The sequence below is a fragment of the Prionailurus viverrinus genome, chromosome B2 (genome assembly GCF_022837055.1).
Source record: "Prionailurus viverrinus isolate Anna chromosome B2, UM_Priviv_1.0, whole genome shotgun sequence".
NCBI classification, from domain to species: Eukaryota; Metazoa; Chordata; class Mammalia; order Carnivora; family Felidae; genus Prionailurus; species Prionailurus viverrinus.
The window spans coordinates 149601367-149617895 of record NC_062565.1 but is presented as its reverse complement, the minus strand read 5'-3'; the positions used below and the strand labels follow the sequence as shown (position 1 = coordinate 149617895).

General features: G+C 56.8%; 1 protein-coding gene across 3 annotated transcripts; it reads left to right on the top strand.

The window, feature by feature from the left end:
• The first annotated feature begins 4976 nt into the window (after nt 1-4976).
• TBXT (T-box transcription factor T) lies at nt 4977-13633 on the top strand. 3 transcript variants are annotated; one of them, XM_047859935.1, is made up of 8 exons: nt 4977-5182; nt 5592-5856; nt 6614-6748; nt 7525-7586; nt 7708-7769; nt 9317-9490; nt 10909-11038; nt 12833-13633. In XM_047859935.1, the coding sequence occupies exons 1-8, from the start codon at nt 4977-4979 to the stop codon at nt 13104-13106; spliced, it is 1308 nt and encodes a 435-aa protein (XP_047715891.1). In that variant the 3' UTR covers nt 13107-13633. The 3 variants fall into 3 exon arrangements, with proteins under 3 accessions (XP_047715891.1, XP_047715890.1, XP_047715892.1); XM_047859934.1 differs by having other exon boundaries at nt 9314-9490; XM_047859936.1 differs by lacking the exon at nt 9317-9490.
• Nucleotides 13634-16529: the final 2896 nt, after the last annotated feature.

Here is a 16529-nt window from a genome sequence, read left to right as displayed (position 1 = left end):
ACTGTGTCTTTGAGTCTCTGCTGTCATGAAAAGTGGACTCCCTCCTAGCCACACATCCCTTGCTTCTACAAAAAGCTCCGTCTCTCTTCCAGTCCCGGGCCGGGAACCCTGCCCTGTCCCCGGGGCCACACCCCCAGGCTGCCTCTGCTCTCTCCGCACAAATGTCGTGTGTCCCAGCTCTGAGCCTGAGCAGCTGCATGGCCCTCGCAGCAATGAGGACAACCCTTCAGGATGACGTCCACCCTCACTGCTAACTAGTGATTGTGGCGACTAGAGCTGGGCAGGCCTGGACGTGTGTCTGCATCCCCAACATTCTTTTCCACGAGACAATACATTTGGGATCTCATGTTGCTTTCAGTAGCAAAATAGGAGTTTCCAAAACATAGGTGCAGATGTAGAGAAGGTACAAAGAAAGGAGACAGCAGGTCCCACAGAGTGAAGTGTATCATCATCCCTTAGATGATGGAGTGGAGGCCCCGTCAGGGCTTCTTGAGTAATTTTAAATGTGGGGGGGGGGGATGCTCTGATCACTTTCACACTCACTTTGTTAATTTCTCTTCCTTCTCTGGGCCTCATTCGATACACAGTTTCCACAGAGAATCCCTCCCTCATGGTCTTCAAGACAATGGACTATTTGAGCCCATGAGTGTGGGAGCCTGCACCTGGCCTGTGACGGGGCGTCCACGTCCACAGATCGAGACCACGGAGAGCGAGCCCCAGGCACGGAGGCCTCCCTATTTAGGAGGAGTGAGTGCGGAAAGCAAGTGGCGCGGAGCTGAGTGTTGGGGGCTAAGGGCGGTGGGATTATCTAGAAGGATCAGAGGAAATAATAAACTATACGAACCAGAAGACGAATCCAGAAAACTGCTGGGCCTTCTCAGTGAGACCCAGAGAGCTGTGGCCTCTGAGAGACAGAGCCCTGGGGAGCGGGAGCCTGCGAAAGAGGCCAGCGAGGCCACGGAGGGCGCGGGGGCTGCTGGAAGGCCGCCACAGAAGCGAAATCTCCATCGGAAGCACTAGACCCAAAAGGGACACTGAGACGAGTGGACGCTTCGAGAGCCACTTACGACGTGCAGAAAGGCCTGGGGGCCACAGCTGCGGGAGTCCGCGGGGTAAACAGAACAGGCCCCGGCCAGGGGCCGGGTGTGGATGCGGGGAGTCCCCAGAAGACAGCAACTGTCAGCTGGACCGACCACGGAAGGGCTCCCCCTGCATTCGAGGGACGTCGGGGGAAAGACACCCCACTCACACACCATGGGGAAACCCGTGCCCCGCAAGCATGGACAAAATTGAGCGTCCCCACAGAGAGCACTCGAGCTCCCACCGCCGGAGGGACGGCAGCCCGGCCGGCCCACGGAGCCCTCCTCCGCAGCCTTGAACCCGAGGGGACCTGAGCAGCCGCCCTGGAGTTTTAAGGAGACGCGCCCCAATCCCAGGCCCTGAGCCTCTCACCAGGCTTGTTTGCTTTTAATGTGTGAACTCCCGTCAGGAAACCACGCACGGTCATGTGCCACAAAGCACACAGAACGTCTACTGAGGACGTATTTGGGTTGAAGTGCTTCTCCAGCGGACCGTCCTCCAATCCAGGGGCTGTGAGGGCCGTCCCAGCCGGCCAGGGGACAGCAGGCCGCAGCTCAAGATGGCGGCCTGACCGTCACCTTCCCGTGGCTGCACTGAGCTGGGCCAGGGTACTCAGAAAAAGACAGGTCCCTGTTCTTCTCCACAAACCGCAAGTGCCCCCCAAACAACCCAATGGCCTTAACTTTTTTTTTTTAATGGTGAGGAGTCCAGAGAATTATATCATGGAACTTTACAAACCGTAATACAATTAATTGGGTTCCTTTCAATGGGAGAGACAAATAAACCAACTGATGACACAAATGATTTGCTATTCCCCACTGTATCTACGTTGTTTTAAATTTAGGACTTGCCAAAGCTTTTGGCCGCCGGGCCTGACCAGTACGGGAGAGTGAGCTCGGCAGAAGGAAAAAAATGAACAAAAGTGAGGAAAGGCCAGCAAAATGTGAACAGTGGTTAGTGATGGAGGTTTTTATTTACACACACACACACACACACACACACACACACACACACATGGGTATACATAAATCTCTATTATATTCCACACTGAACAGAAATTTTACAATCAGAAAGTAAAACTTAGGTTTTCTTCCAGAAAAGGAGGGTCCCGCAATGCTGTCCCCTGCCCCTGCCGGCCTTGAGCCTGCTTTGGGACATCGATACCTACTCCTAAAAGACAAATGGTTTTGTTGCTTGAAAAGGGTTGGGCCTGGGGAAGATGGGTCTCTGGGAATTGAGGGGTGTGTGTGTGTGTGTGTGTGTGTGAGAGAGAGAGAGAGACAGAGAGAGAGATTTCTTGTAAAGTGTTTGCTAAGTTATTTTGGGGGTGACCATTTGCATTCTGAGGTCCAGCCATAAGACCTTTTGCAAATTTTCCCCTGAAAGGCTGGGCTTCCCAAGGAAAGACAGAAAGACAGACGTTGGGACAGAGCAGCCGGCCGCACCTCCTCCTTCCCAAGGAGGCACATTGTTACTAACCGGGAATCCTTTATAGCTGGGCCTGAGGAAGTTTTTGGCTGTAAACTGTCATGCACGGAAGCCTTCAGTGAAAAGGCTGGAGAGTTGGAGACGCTTCTCCTGGGAACCGAGGAACAAAGATCCAGAAGACAAGGCAGAGAAAGGTGAAGGTGAAAAAGGAGAGTGCTTCCCAGCTCGGCACAGTTGGAACCCCCCCGGCCCCTAGCTGCACCAGCTACGGGGGCTGAATTTCTGGGTGGTGTTCTTGAACCCTTGGGACGTTCTTTGTGGAGAGTAAAGACGGCATTGCACGGATTTGAAACTTAGCATCTTTCCCGATGGGGTTTTATTCTTAGCTGGTCGTGCCCCCTCCTGTTTGTGGAGCCCGCTGAAATCGGAACCATAGTTCTGGATCGATCTGGAAACCCTTCATCACCGGGAGCTCTACGGGGCTTTGCGGAATACACCGACAGAACTCGCGCTGTACCGGTCAGGGGGCCTTGGAAGCGCCGCTTCTGATGGGGGGAGGGCCTCCGAGAGCCTCGACTGCCGGATCCCCCCCCCCCTTCTTTCTCCACCTCACACCCGGCCTCTCCCCTTTAGGACGAGTGCGGACAGAAATGACCTTTGACACATTTGAATTCTCTCGGAAAAGACTCGCCCCCAAATCCCAAGGCCCAAAGAGCCGGGTGGATGGCAACTCGGGAGCGCCCGGCTGTCAGGGGCAAATGAGGTCCTTTCGGTGCCTCTTTCCAGAAGTTAAATCCTCCCTCCCCCGCCCCCCCCCCCCCCTCGGGTCAGCCCCTTGGGAATCGCCTGCGTCCCAGACAACAAAAGAAACCGAGAAATGCGTACAGGGACGAGGTGCGCTGGGCTTCCCGGATCATCAGGACCCATTTGGAGAGGGGAGGAAACCAGCTCTGGAAACACGCTGTCTCCACCCCAGGGGGGCGGCGGGCGTCCCCTGTACCCCCAGGGCTGGCTCCCGGGAGGCGAAGGCCCGGATCCCTCCTGCGGCTTGCCCCGGCAGGGAGGGGGTGGCCGGGGCGCAGACCCCGCGTCCTGCCCCGAGAGCCCCCTAGCTCCGGCGCGGGGCTGTCCTGTGTGGGCCGCCCCACCCGATGCACTGGCTCCCCCCCGCCCCCGGGCCGTGGGGGCGGGGTGCGCGCGGCGAAGACCCGGGAACCGGCTGGAACCGCACGCTCGGGTTAGAGCGGTGGCCGTGGGGTTCAGAGGCGCGCAGCCGGCGCTCGGAGCTGCTGCTCCTCCTCGCCTCCCGGGCTCCCGTTTTAGGAGGAATGTTATTGTTTAAAGAGACCTCATTGAACTATTTCCTGCTCATTGTCACCTTTCCTTCGCTCTCCTGGCGGAGGTTCTCACCGAAAGGTCATAAACCACCCGCTCCCCACGCCGCCGGGCGCTGCGGCCCCCCGGGGCCTGGCGGGGAGGCGCACCCCGAACCCTGCTCTCCGGGGCGCACCCTGGCCAGCCTCCTCCCGCGCCCACCTTCCGCGGAAGGAAAGATCAGACCACAGAAGCCACGCAAACCCCCAGGTCCCACTCAGTGCACGCGCAAACCCCGTCATCCAAGTCCCGCGTTTACGCAGCAGGCGGGAAAACTTCCTAAAGGGACCCGTTTGGTTGATTTCTGAGTATTTCCCTCTCTGGGCGCGGAGCCCACCGTCGGGCAGAGGCTCGGGCCGCCGAGGCGCGGGGACGGGGGCGCCGGGTGGGCCGATCCCCGGTCTCGGGCGCTAGCGGAGCGGAGGGACCCGGTCCCGCGGGGCGCACGACCGGGCGACGCGGCGCGGGGGCGCGCGCCTTCTGCGGGGGCCGGGCTCCGGGCGCCGGCGGGGCGATCCCGGGCCGGCTCCCGCGCGACGGCAGCCCCTCGGGGACGCGCGGGCAGGGGCCCAGCCCCAGTGTCCGGCCCCGCGGCCCCCGCCCCGCCGCTTTGATGGAGGCGCAAACGCTTGGGGGAGGGCGGGGGCGGAGGGGCCGGGCCGGGGACGCGTCGGGCCGGGGCCCCGGCTGACAGGAAGCGGGCGCGGGAGCCCGGGGTGGGTCCCCCGGCGTCCCCAGCCCCCGCGCCGGGTCTGAAATGGCCGCGCGCGGCCAATGGGCAGTCGCCCCCGCACTTCAAAGGGCGCGCGGCCCAATCGGCCGCTCCCCTCGGCGGCCGCCGCGGCCCTATTTATGGGAGGGGACGCCGGTGCGGTCCCCGGAGACCTACTCGGGTCGTGCGTCGCGGGAGTTCAAGTGGAAGAGCCTTCCCCCCCACCCCTCTCCCCCGCCCCCTCCCCCCCCAGGTCGCGCTCCTCGCCCTCCGCCCGGGAGCCCGGCGCCGTCTCGGAAAAGCGGCCGCCGGCCGGGGTGAAGGTGGCCGTCGCGTCGCGAGTCGGGGCTTCGGGGGCGGCGGGGAGGGGGCGGGCGGGAGGATGAGCTCGCCCGGCGCCGAGGGCGCGGGGAAGAGCCTGCAGTACCGAGTGGACCACCTGCTGAGCGCCGTGGAGAGCGAGCTGCAGGCGGGCAGCGAGAAGGGCGACCCCACGGAGCGCGAGCTGCGCGTGGGCCTGGAGGAGAGCGAGCTGTGGCTGCGCTTCAAGGAGCTCACCAACGAGATGATCGTGACCAAGAACGGCCGGTAGGCGCGCGCGGGGCGCCCGGGGGCCCGGAGAAGTCTTCCTGCCGGGACGGGGGGGGGGGGGCGGGGGGGGGGGGGTTCTTGCTCCCTTCCGCTCGCTCGGCCGCGGAGCCCGGTGTGCCCCCGCCGCCACTCTCCTGAGGTCTTCCCCCGCGGAAGTTCGGGAGGCGTCCCGGGGACACGCGCTTGCCCCGCGCGCGGAGAACCCTCGGCCAGTGCTCCCCGACCCTGCCTCCGGAGGCCGTGAGAGTGCGTGGGGGACGCCTGGGGACCTAGGGGGGCTCTGGGAAGCGGGGGCGTGGGGGCTTCTCTGTGCCCCCACATGACAGCCGCCTCTGTGCCAGGTTGCGCGCCTCCCGTCCGAAAGCTCCTCTCTGGGGGTCCTCCTGCCGCACTCCTTCCTTTCCAGGAGGATGTTCCCGGTGCTGAAGGTGAACGTGTCCGGCCTGGACCCCAACGCCATGTACTCCTTCCTGCTGGACTTCGTGGCGGCCGACAACCACCGCTGGAAGTACGTGAACGGAGAGTGGGTCCCGGGCGGCAAGCCCGAGCCGCAGGCGCCCAGCTGCGTCTACATCCACCCCGACTCGCCCAACTTCGGGGCGCACTGGATGAAGGCGCCTGTATCCTTCAGCAAAGTCAAGCTCACCAACAAGCTCAACGGAGGGGGTCAGGTAGGTGTGATGGAGCCCGCGCCGGGCAGGGGCAGGGGCCGCGCCAGGGGGGGCGCGGGGCCGCACCTTCCGCTGGCGGAGCCTTGGGAGGGGCTGTGCTTGCGCGCCAGGTGACCTCTGTCCGGGAGAAACTGCCACCGCCGGCCTCAATTAAGCCTTCGGTGTTGTTTATGGGAAAGCGATGAGGGCAACACCAGGCCTGCAGCGCGGGGCAGGGGGCAAAGCTTCCCCTTTGAAGACTCAGCCGGTCTGGGTCTCAGGCTGGGGGGAGCTTTTGCATTCAAGCCCTCGACGGCCCTAGGGGCAGAGAAAATACCAGCCTCGAGGGGCAGTGGTCACTTTGGAGCTAAATATGGGCTGCCGTGTGGCCGCGTGCTCTGAACAAACTTGTAAATTTGGCATTTTCTGAGAGCCCAACCGGGAGACCCCAGGTTCAAGCGCCTCGCACACAAGCTCAGGCTTTTAAAGACGTCTGCTTCCCATCCTGGAAGCATTAACAGGTTACTCCACCGGGTCAGGGGATTTCATGATGGGCATTCATTGCCTTTAATGGGGTGTAGCATCTCACATTCCTTTTTTTTTTTTTTAACGCTGGTCGTGGGAAGCAGTGCCCGTGGGGAAACCCGCCCACTTACCAGCAAAGAGACACTTTGCTGTGAGCTACACGGCTCTGTGCACATCGCGTGTACTTTTCTCCTCGGCAGCAGGACAAGGGACGTTTCCTTATCTGAAGGTCTGGTTTCTTTGCTTCCCCCAGATCATGCTGAACTCCTTACATAAGTACGAGCCTCGGATCCACATAGTGAGAGTTGGGGGCGCCCAGCGCATGATCACCAGCCACTGCTTCCCCGAGACCCAGTTCATAGCGGTGACCGCTTATCAGAACGAGGAGGTGAGCGGCGGGGAGGGCATCCGGGTGGGCGTCCCTCGGAGCTCACAAAGCATGCAGAGACTCTGCGTGTGGGGCCCTGGCGCATTTTAGCCTGGTAAGTAAGGCCTCATCAGATAACCTGCCTGGAGGGGCGAAAAGTTTAGTCCCGGTCCTTGGCCAGGCCTTTTGCCTTTATTTCTCTGTCAACGCGTCTAAAACTAGAACCATCTAGCAAATGAATCTCCGAACGAAAAGAACAAAACTTTTAGGTGAAGTGCCGTGCGAATTTCTTGAGAGCAAGATGAGGGTTAGGGTTAGGAAATCTTTGGAAAGCGTCCTGACCGGCAGCGGGGAGGGGCAAGAATCCGCAAGGTGCCCAGCCCTGGCCCCTGCCTGTAAATCTCGAAGTCTGAGCCCAGCGTGCAGACGTTTTGTGATGAGCTGGTTAGGTTGTCCGTGTTGGCCACCTGAGGGCCCTGGAAGGTCGCTCTTTCCTAAGCAGATCCGAGTTATGTTTTGAACCACGTTGGTTTGATTTCTGCGCGCAGAATGTTGTCAGCCGCGGGTTAAACTCCTTCCCGTGATTTCCGCTCAGAAAAGCAGCTTTTAACAACGTACTTTGTGAAATGTTCCCATTGCTCAGCCACCTCAGACCCAAACAGAAAAATCCACCGGGAGGGGGTCCGGTTCTGTCTGAATCTTTAAAGAGACGCACTGATGTTTCCCAATTTCCCGGTACCAAACAATCCTCCGGCTGACGAGCAGTGTACCAGTAACCGTGAATTCTTGTTTTTCAGATCACAGCTCTTAAAATTAAATACAATCCGTTTGCAAAAGCTTTCCTTGACGCAAAGGAAAGGTGAGAGATTTCTAACTTCTACCCTGAGGGCCAAGAAATATGCAGAAAGAGGAAATATTTCTGCAAATGCAGTTTTCCGAAAAGTTATCCTTTTTGACAGTTCGATGCGTTGTTTTGACAGAAGCGATCACAAGGATATGACGGAGGAGCCTGGAGACAGCCAGCAGCCCGGGTACTCCCAATGTACGGTTTGTTGCACTCTGTCTCGGCGTCCCTTCCCTCGGGGACTAGGCAGCTGAGGGCCGGAAGCCGGAGGGGCGACCCGCGGCGCGTTTGGGGGAGTTGACCGCCCTTCTGCCGTGCAGGGCACGTGGGCCCATGATGTTGAGGCTCCTTTACTACTGGTCTTCACCCTCGATCCAACTGGGAGGGCTGTGGGTGCCATGCAGCACCCTTGACCGAGAAGCCCGGGGAGAGTTTACCTGGGGTCTTTTGTCCGGCTCCGAGGCAGCTCGAGCCAGGGCTGGGTCGGATCGCTGAGATCTTGGTGGGTGGCTGGACCCTGCCGTGTTGGGCAAGTGGAGAAGCCAGCTCGTTCGACACGGTTTCTCTCTTTGTCAGCGATAGGAGACTGGAGGATCGTGTTGGGAACGATGCTCGTGAGCGGTGTGGTTTTTCCCTTGGCCCGTTTCGGTTCCAGGGGTGGCCGCCACCTGAGGCTGGTTTTAGAGGGAACGGCGGCTTGCAGGCTGGGAAGAGGGCTCCCAGTCCAGCTCCCTTTTCCAGTTGCACCAGCCAGAGCCCGGGGGTGCGGGTCTAGAGAGCCATCAGGAGACCAAGTTCCGTGTAGCTGCCCTCTCTGATCAGGGAAGGGGCTTGGAGTTTAAATAATGGACAGAAAAGTTCGTGTTTGCCGCCTCTTCTGGAGGCCGGATAGACCAGCATGGCACGTTTCTGGTCTATTTCTTCTTTAACCCGCTTCTCGGCTAATTTAACAAACAGCTCTTCTAAAGTGGCTCCCTCGTGGGCTGCCACCGCTCGGCACACGGGACCTTTCCCTCATTTAAATGTTGTCCCAGGAATTGTTTGTCGTTTGGAAATTAGAGCCAGGATAGTTGTCCCTTTAGAGGTTGCGTTTCTGAATTAAAAAAAAAAAAAAAATGCCTTACAAACCAGTGACTGGAGAAGAGATTGGAGGGTGAGGGGCGGGCAGGGTGTGGAGGGAGTGATTCTCTGATGCACGACGGGGAGAACCTTGAGCCGAAAGCAGGAGAAAAGCAGGAAGAAACTGGCTCCAGTGGGGACACAGCTCCTGGGGCGGGGGCGGGGGGGGGGGTGGCGGTAGGAACAGGTGAAGGGAGGGGAGGGGGCGCCACCCGCGTGAGTCGCCCCATGTGTCTTGAGCGCGTCTGGTTCTGAATTTCATCTGTTTCCACATTTTTTTCATGCTCAGCAGTTAGGGCCTGGAAGCTGACGGGCCTCGGAAGGTTCTGGGGGGTTGAGGCAGAGGGGGTGAGGAAGCAGCAGGTGTTGGCCGAGGCTGGGGTTCCCCAGCCCTTCTCGGGTGCCCTGTGGCTGTGGAAACCCTCGTCCGCCTATGGCCTCTCGTGTGGAGCTGAAGCCCAGATGCCTCGGACTTGATCTGGGGACTTGGTGTTAGACGCTATGAGTCCTCTCTTCGTCGGGGACCCCTCAGGAAGATACCCCGGTTTTCTGGTCTCCGCTCTCCTGTCCTTTAAGTAAGGGAGGCAGGCAAATGCCAGTTACTCAGCACTCTTTTCTCACAGCAGGGGGGTGGCTCATCCCTGGAACCAGCACCCTGTGCCCGCCCGCCGCCCCCCACCCACAGTTCGGAGGGCCCCTCTCACTTCCTTCCACTCACGGCTGTGAAAGGTACCCCGCCCTGAGGAACCACCGTCCGTCCCCCTACCCCAGCCCTTACGCACATCGGAATAATTCTCCAAGTAAGTTCTAAGTCGCAGTAGACCCGGGCTTTGGGGGTGGATGGGAGACCGCGTCTGGAAAAGCCGTAGGATGGGTTCTGGAGACCAGGATTGGAAGAATGTCCTCTGGAGCGGACCCAAGCCAGCCCCTTAGTGGCTCAAGACGGACCTTCGTTTCGCATCCCGCCCACCGCTGGCTTCGCACTGAAGGTGTGAGGTCCGGACCAGGGGGCTTGCGGTGCTGAAATGCATCCGTTTTTCCTGAGCTGCGGGTCTGTCTCCGGGGGCCCAGGTTTGGATATTTTATGGACCCCTCTAAAGTGATGCTGCTGGGTCAGATGGGCGTGAGAATTACTGGCTGAACCAGACCCACGCGTGATTTTCCAGTGTCTCTCCAAGTGTGGTGCCTGGGCCAGCGGCGTGGGCATCACCTGGAAACTACCCCACGCCTACTGAATCTGCAGTCTTCCGGCTGATCCTGAAGAGCGCTTAAGGACTGTGGGCACAGGGCTGGACCATTGACATCCCTTCCCTAACTTCCTCTAACACCGTGCACGGCTAGACTTGATATTGTCTGGCTCTAAAAAGGAACATAGTTAATGAACACCATAAAACAATTAAGCAATTAAAGCTGATTTGAAATGAAAGGAGCTTATTTGGGAAAGAAATAGTCACTGGGACTTGTTCAACCAGCGGCTGGACCCTGAGGTTAGAAGATCATAGTTTTGTCTGAAGCAAGTGTTTCTAAAGTCCTTTCAAATCTTAAGAAATAATGTTTTGGGAAAAGACAGGCTGAAGTTACATTTATTTTTTGTTTTACCGTTTATTTATTATTGAAAGAGAGAGACAGAGTGGGAGCCAGGGAGGGGCAGAGAGAGAGGGAGACACAGAATCCGGAGCAGGCTCTAGGCTCCAAGCTGTCAGCACGGAGCCCGACGCGGGGCTCGAACTCACGAGCCGCGAGATCGTGACCTGAGCCAAAGTCCGATGCCCCTGTTTATTTTTATTTTTAAAGATAATTAATCCCTAGGGCGCCTAGGTGGCTCAGTCGGTTGAGCGTCCGACTTCGGCTCAGGTCATGATCTCGCGGTCCCTGAGTTCGAGCCCCATGTCGGGCTCTGTGCTGACAGCTCGGCGCCGGGAGCCTGCTTCGGATTCTGTGTCTCCTTCTCTTTCTGCCCCTCCGTCGCTCACGCTCTGTCTCTCTCTGTCTCCCAAAAATAAATAAACGTTAACAAGATTTAAAGATAATTAATCCCCCATCCAGTGGTTGTAGGATTCTGTTTCTTCGGGGCATCTGCTGATCTAAAGATACAGAAAAGGCTTGGGTTGACTTGGATGCATTTTCCAAAACAGACGTACGACCATAAATATTTGCCTTTGATGACCAATGAAACAGGCCAGTGGCGTCCATAACGATGGCTTGTCACCTCCCACAGCCTATTCTGACAATCCGTCTGCATGCTTATCCATGCTCCAGTCCCACGACAGCTGGCCCAGCCTTGGAACGCCTGCCCATACCAGCATGCTCCCCGTGGGCCACAGCGCCGGCCCGCCCGCTGGCTCCAGGTAATGTATGTCTGGACATGATGCAGAGCGTCCTGGGACCCCGAATGTGACGTCCTGCCGTTTCCATCCTTGGTCTTTATTCTGCCCTTCACCTGGGGGTGGCTGGGCGGTTATTTGTAGCCGTACCGCTAACCCGGGGATCCCAGGTTGCATGACCACGGTGAGGCATGGATAGAGATGTAACAGGGAAGCCAGGGCCCCCATCCTGGCTCTGGCACTTACTAGTTCCTGCGAAGGACAAGTCTCTTAAACTCTCGGAGCCTCGTTTCTTCTACAAGAATGCCAACTGACCCCATCTCTTTGTCTTTAACAGAGTTGGGGTCAGCAGGTGTAATCTGAAGAAATGTTTCTAGCACCTTTTTTTGAGAAGAGCTATTAAATTAAGGGAAAAGATGTAGTTGGCTTTCCTGTGGATATAGGACCAAAGTCCTTAACGTGGTTGCTGGTAACTAGTAAAGAACAATGAATGCTTTATTATTAACTTGAAAATAATGTAGGGGGAGATGGGCTTAAAAAAATCAAGCTGATTGGTGAATATATGGAGGGTTTTCATAGGATTATTATAAAAAACTAAGACAAAGTTGAAAGTCAACTCTCATTTTCTACCGAGGAAACAGGCTCAGGGATATTAAATGATTTGGCAAGTTGGTGGCTCACGGTAGAATGAGTCTGTAGACAAGTTATCTCGACTTCGAAAGCAGTGCCTTTATTCTATTTAGCATATCATACTATGCCTCAGATCTTAATTCTTTTGTCTAGGAAAGAATTCTTTGATAATAAGAATCTAAGCGTCTGCCTGTAAAAAATAAAGCAAACAGTGCTTCAGGTGCATAAAGCAGCCAACTTTTCAAGGGCGGGACGATCGCTTAGAAACCAGCACAGAAATGGAATCACCTGCAGGTTACAGACCCCTGGCAGGGGGGGAGACCCCACAGCACCATCCAGACTGGGCATCTCAGAGCCATGTGTTCTGTCTATAAACAGGGGGCAGTAGACTACTTCTTTCAACTCAGGGTTGTTTTCAAGTTCAAATACAGCTGAAATACAGCGCATGGCTCGGTAAGCATTATAGCACCACGTAGAGTGAGGTCGCCTTCATTTACAGGAAGACGTTTTCTCCAAACGATTTTAGCAGGTTTGCAACCTGCTGAAGTCTATGTTCCCAGACCGAAGGGTCTAATACCGATGTCCAACCCCTCCTCCCACGGATTGGGAGACAGGCTCAAAACTGGTTACAGGCCAGTGTTCCTGACGCAGCTAGCGAAGGGCGGGGCTCCGGGTCGGACTCTCAGACGCGTTCTTGCTGCACTGCGCCCCGCTGGCGGGCATTGCTGCCCAGGACAAGGTGCAGGGGACGGTGTCCGTTTTGGAGTCACCGTAAGAAGCACCTTCCAAACCATCATGCTTCAGGAGGGTGTTGTCTGCCTCTCGAGGGTCGGTGCAGTGGGGCGGGGGCGTGCCGAAGCATCCGACTGGGGGGATTCGGGGATTCGGGATTCTGCATGAGGGCGCCAAACCACGAGCCTGGCGTCCTTGGCAGCGAGAGTTGCCGTGTGCGCGTGCAGCGCTCTGCGTCTGGCTCCCACGGTCGGTCGTGTGTCTTGTTGATAGGTGTGCCCAGCGCTTGTGCACGCCTCAGGGTGTGGTTGACTAACAGAGCGGGTGACCTGCTTGGAAGACGCCGTCCGGCGCCCTGGTCAGCACCCGGGTCGTTGGCCACTGCTGTCCCTCCCGCAGCCGGTCTGGGGCCCCGCTCCAGGTCTCTGCCTGACTGTCTCCACGTTTGCATTTCAGCCAGTACCCGAGCTTGTGGTCCGTGAGCAGCGGCTCCATCACGCCCGGCGCCCAGGCCGCGGGGATGTCCAACGGGCTGGGCGCCCAGTTCTTCCGGGGACCCTCCGCACACGCGGCGCCTCTGGCCCACCCGGTCCCGGCCTCCCCCTCCTCGGGATCCCCGCTGTACGAAGGGGCCCCCGCGGCCACAGACATCCCTGACAGCCAGTACGACGCCTCGGCCCAAGCCCGCCTCATAGCCTCGTGGACGCCCGTGTCGCCACCTTCCATGTGAATCGAGGCCTGTGTCGTAAACGACGCGGGACTTCGCTGTGGCGGCCGCGAGTGCGGGCCCGATTCACCTCCCAGGTACCGAGGTGGCCGCTCCTGGGTTGAGGGAAGGAAACAGGCCCTGTCACCCTCCCTTTACGGTTAGGAGGAGGGACACGTGTCCCGCTGTCCCTCAGGAGTGCCGTGCCCGCCGCGCACACCGCAGGGAACTCTGCACGGACGCAGCGCGGCGGCCCGAATTTACCGCGATTCGCGATAAACGCCATTTGCTGGGGTCAGACACGTGGCGTTTCTCATAACGGCACGTGCAGCCTCGGCCCGCCGGCAGTTGTAAACCCCACCGGTCCTACTCGTGCGAGAGAGACGCACACTCAGTTCTCTTCCTTGTGGCTTTGGAGGACTTCCCAGACCCTCTGTGGCGGCGGTCACAGGTGGGCCTGTGCCGGGAAGGACAGGATCATGTCACAGCCGAGGACAGCAGGTTGTAGTTGAAACGCAGACTTGCCCGCTCTGCCCACTAGAACGTGTTCATTTCGAGCATCGGTAGTTAATCTCTTGTGTTGTTAAACCTACGATCGTTTATGTTTGTCTTTTAAGTAGCCAAAGACAATCAGCAGGAGGCCTTTTTCTGCAAAATAAAAGCAATATCCAAATTCGGTTGGTCTAGTTTTTATTCAGACTCCTCTTTTGGGGGGGGGCGAGAGTCTGTGACGGCCGGTGGCAAAGACCTCGTCCCAAAGGAGCATTGTAGTCTGTTGTGAACCTTAATGCTTCATCTAACGAGCTGCAGAACTGCGTGTGAACTGCGTGTATTCACTCGTGTATTCACTCGTTGCTCGTTACCACAAAAATGCAGAAGGTGATAATTGACTTTCAAGAAAGTCAACACCGAGAGTGGGGGATGACATTGTGGGCGATGGCCAGGGCTAACATGAACTGACACAAAGCGACAGTTGATACGTGGGAACAGTAGGGCATTGGTAAATATCTTCCCTGCTGGCATTCTGAGCAGAGAACCAGATGGCTCGATCGGGGCAGTCTTTCCATCTAGTGGCTGAGCCCTTAGTTTGATGCTGGGTATTTGAACCTCCTATTCAGAATTGCCAAGGGCTACAGATGGCCAGTCCGTCGGAGCTCGGCCAGTAAGGTGACACTATGGATACACGTGCTGTCGTGGACGTTAAGGGTGAAGAGGAACGAGGCAGAGGGGCTTCGGGACTTCCCGAGGGAGTGGGAGAAGTGTTTTTACAAGTCAGCACTGCTAACTTTTTAGTGCCCTTGGTGAACTCCTTAGGTATCATGGCCAGGGGCCCAGCCCAATGCTGGGGCTTCCTGCGGCTCCACTGCTCTTTCTAGGACCCGCGGCGATCCATTTGTCGTACTGAGGGCCAACCCAGAACTCAGCGCAAAGGGCTGAGTGTGCAGGGCCCTTGTGCCTGCTTGCCAAGCGGGACACTGCTCTCGTCCACTCTTTGCCCCTAGTTTTCCTCGATTTCGTAACCACTGCTCACGTGCAGACCTATCCCACATCAGAAGGTTTATTGACAAAGGTGTTACGAGCATAATTTTTGAATTATGCGCCGGTAGAAGTGGGAAATGAAACGGGCCGTAGTCTGCACTGTGGCTCCTGCCCAGCACAGGCGGGGTCTGCTGGAGAAGCGCTGGGCTTTGGAGGGACGGACAGTCCCCTGGGATCCCGAAAACCTGCACTCCCCTGCAGCCGGCTGCTCTGTGACGGCTGGCATCAGGGTCTTGTCCCCCAGGACTGACCTGAGGGAGCAAGAGGAGACTAGGTGGAGGGTTCTTGTCTTGAGGACATGTTCCTGGAGGTCGCGGCCAGGGAACACGGCCCTGCCCCATGCTGGGGACTGCAGGGAGACTGAGTCACACGGCCCTTTCTCCAGGGGCCTTCCACTCTGGCCAGGGAGACTGATTTTGCATGTAGAAGAGGGACACGGGAGTTTCTAAAGGTGACCCCCGGTTCAAATTTAGGGAATCAATACTGAAGTAACCAAACAGTGATTTCCTGCTTGTGCGGTGGGGCGGCGACAGCCATGTGGTGCAAAGAGCCCACAGTTCGGTGCAGAAGACCTGGATTTGAGTGCCCGTTGGCCTCACTTGCTGTGGGACCCCAGGAGAGTGAGTTGCGCACTCCGGAAATTCAAGTTCCTTATCTGTAAAGACGGAGGAAGAACATGCTTGTCTGCTGGGGTTGTGGTGAGAAATGAAAGAGAGAAAGGTGTTGGAAAGTGGGTAGAAACAGTGATTTGTGCTACAGCATCATAGATAAAATTCTAAGCCAATAAAACAAATAGTTGCCCAGCTCTACTTATGGAATCCTTAGAATAAGGTATGGCTGCATGTAAGAAACATCCAGTCAAGAATCTTATAGGCCATCTGTCCTGATTTGGACTGCAAATTTCTTTCTTAGCTGGAGGGACATTCCTAGAAATTATTTCTCTACCAAGATTAAGGGAGGCTCTCAATTATTCACGAACAACAAAAGACACACAGCCCAATATTTGAAAAGAAATTGTATAATCTGCATCCCTTGTCTGTGGCTTCTGGGGGGACTGACCCCTGTGTGTATATAAAGCGAAGGTGGTCTTTAGAAACTGTTCTCTACAACTTTTAATGTGTGTGGCTGGATTGTTTCATTAGATCTTTTTCCTTTTGGGGGGAAGGTGGTGGTGATAGGGTTATGCCTTCTAAAAAGAAAAGTACTTTTTGGGGCACCTGGGTGGCTCAGTTGGTTGAGCTTCCGACTTCAGCTCAGGTCATGATCTCACAGTTCATGGGTTCGAGCCCCACGTCGGGCTCTGTGCTGACAGCTCAGAGCCTGGAGCCTCCTTTGGATTCTGGGTCTCCCTCTCTCTCTGCCCCTCCCCACTCACCCTCTGTCTGTCTGTCTGTCTCTCCCTCTCAAAAATAAATAAATGTTAAAAAAAAAAGATCTGTTTTATCAGAACTTGAACTTTTCAGGGCAGCACTTTGTCCCATTGGCTACCTTCTGGGTCAGTTGAAAATGCTGTGACATTCATTCAACGGAAGAAAGACAACCCAAAAGACACCGGGAACTTTCACCACCAGCGCACAAGAGGAAAGAGGACTGCGGAGGAAGAAAAGAGGCCACTGGTGTAGAGGCAGAAGCCATCGGAATGTTCGAAGGGGCTCTCCGATTGTTGGCAGGGGCACTGCATTCGGGTCCACGTGGGAATAGAGACAAGAGACGACAGAGGACAGCCATCGAGTCTGAGAGGACTTGATGGCAAATGTTAGAATATTAAAAAAGAACACGAGAGAAACCGCAACATCTCTATGAGAAATCCGGGATCAGAACACGACTTTCTGATGGAGTGGTTTGGCTCATCTCTGGAAAGACAAAGCAGAGGGCTTAGCGGAACCCACATGTAGCTCGTAAAAAGGT

What these genes read in the sequence shown, in the direction of transcription:
- TBXT (XM_047859934.1), top strand. Translation starts at nt 4,977, where the DNA reads ATGAGCTCGCCCGGCGCCGAGGGCGCGGGGAAGAGCCTGCAGTACCGA. An exon ending in TTCCTTGACGCAAAGGAAAG is followed by an intron (nt 7,587 to 7,707) that starts GTGAGAGATTTC and finishes TTGTTTTGACAG; the next exon opens with AAGCGATCACAAGGATATGA. An exon ending in GGCCCGCCCGCTGGCTCCAG is followed by an intron (nt 11,039 to 12,832) that starts GTAATGTATGTC and finishes TTTGCATTTCAG; the next exon opens with CCAGTACCCGAGCTTGTGGT.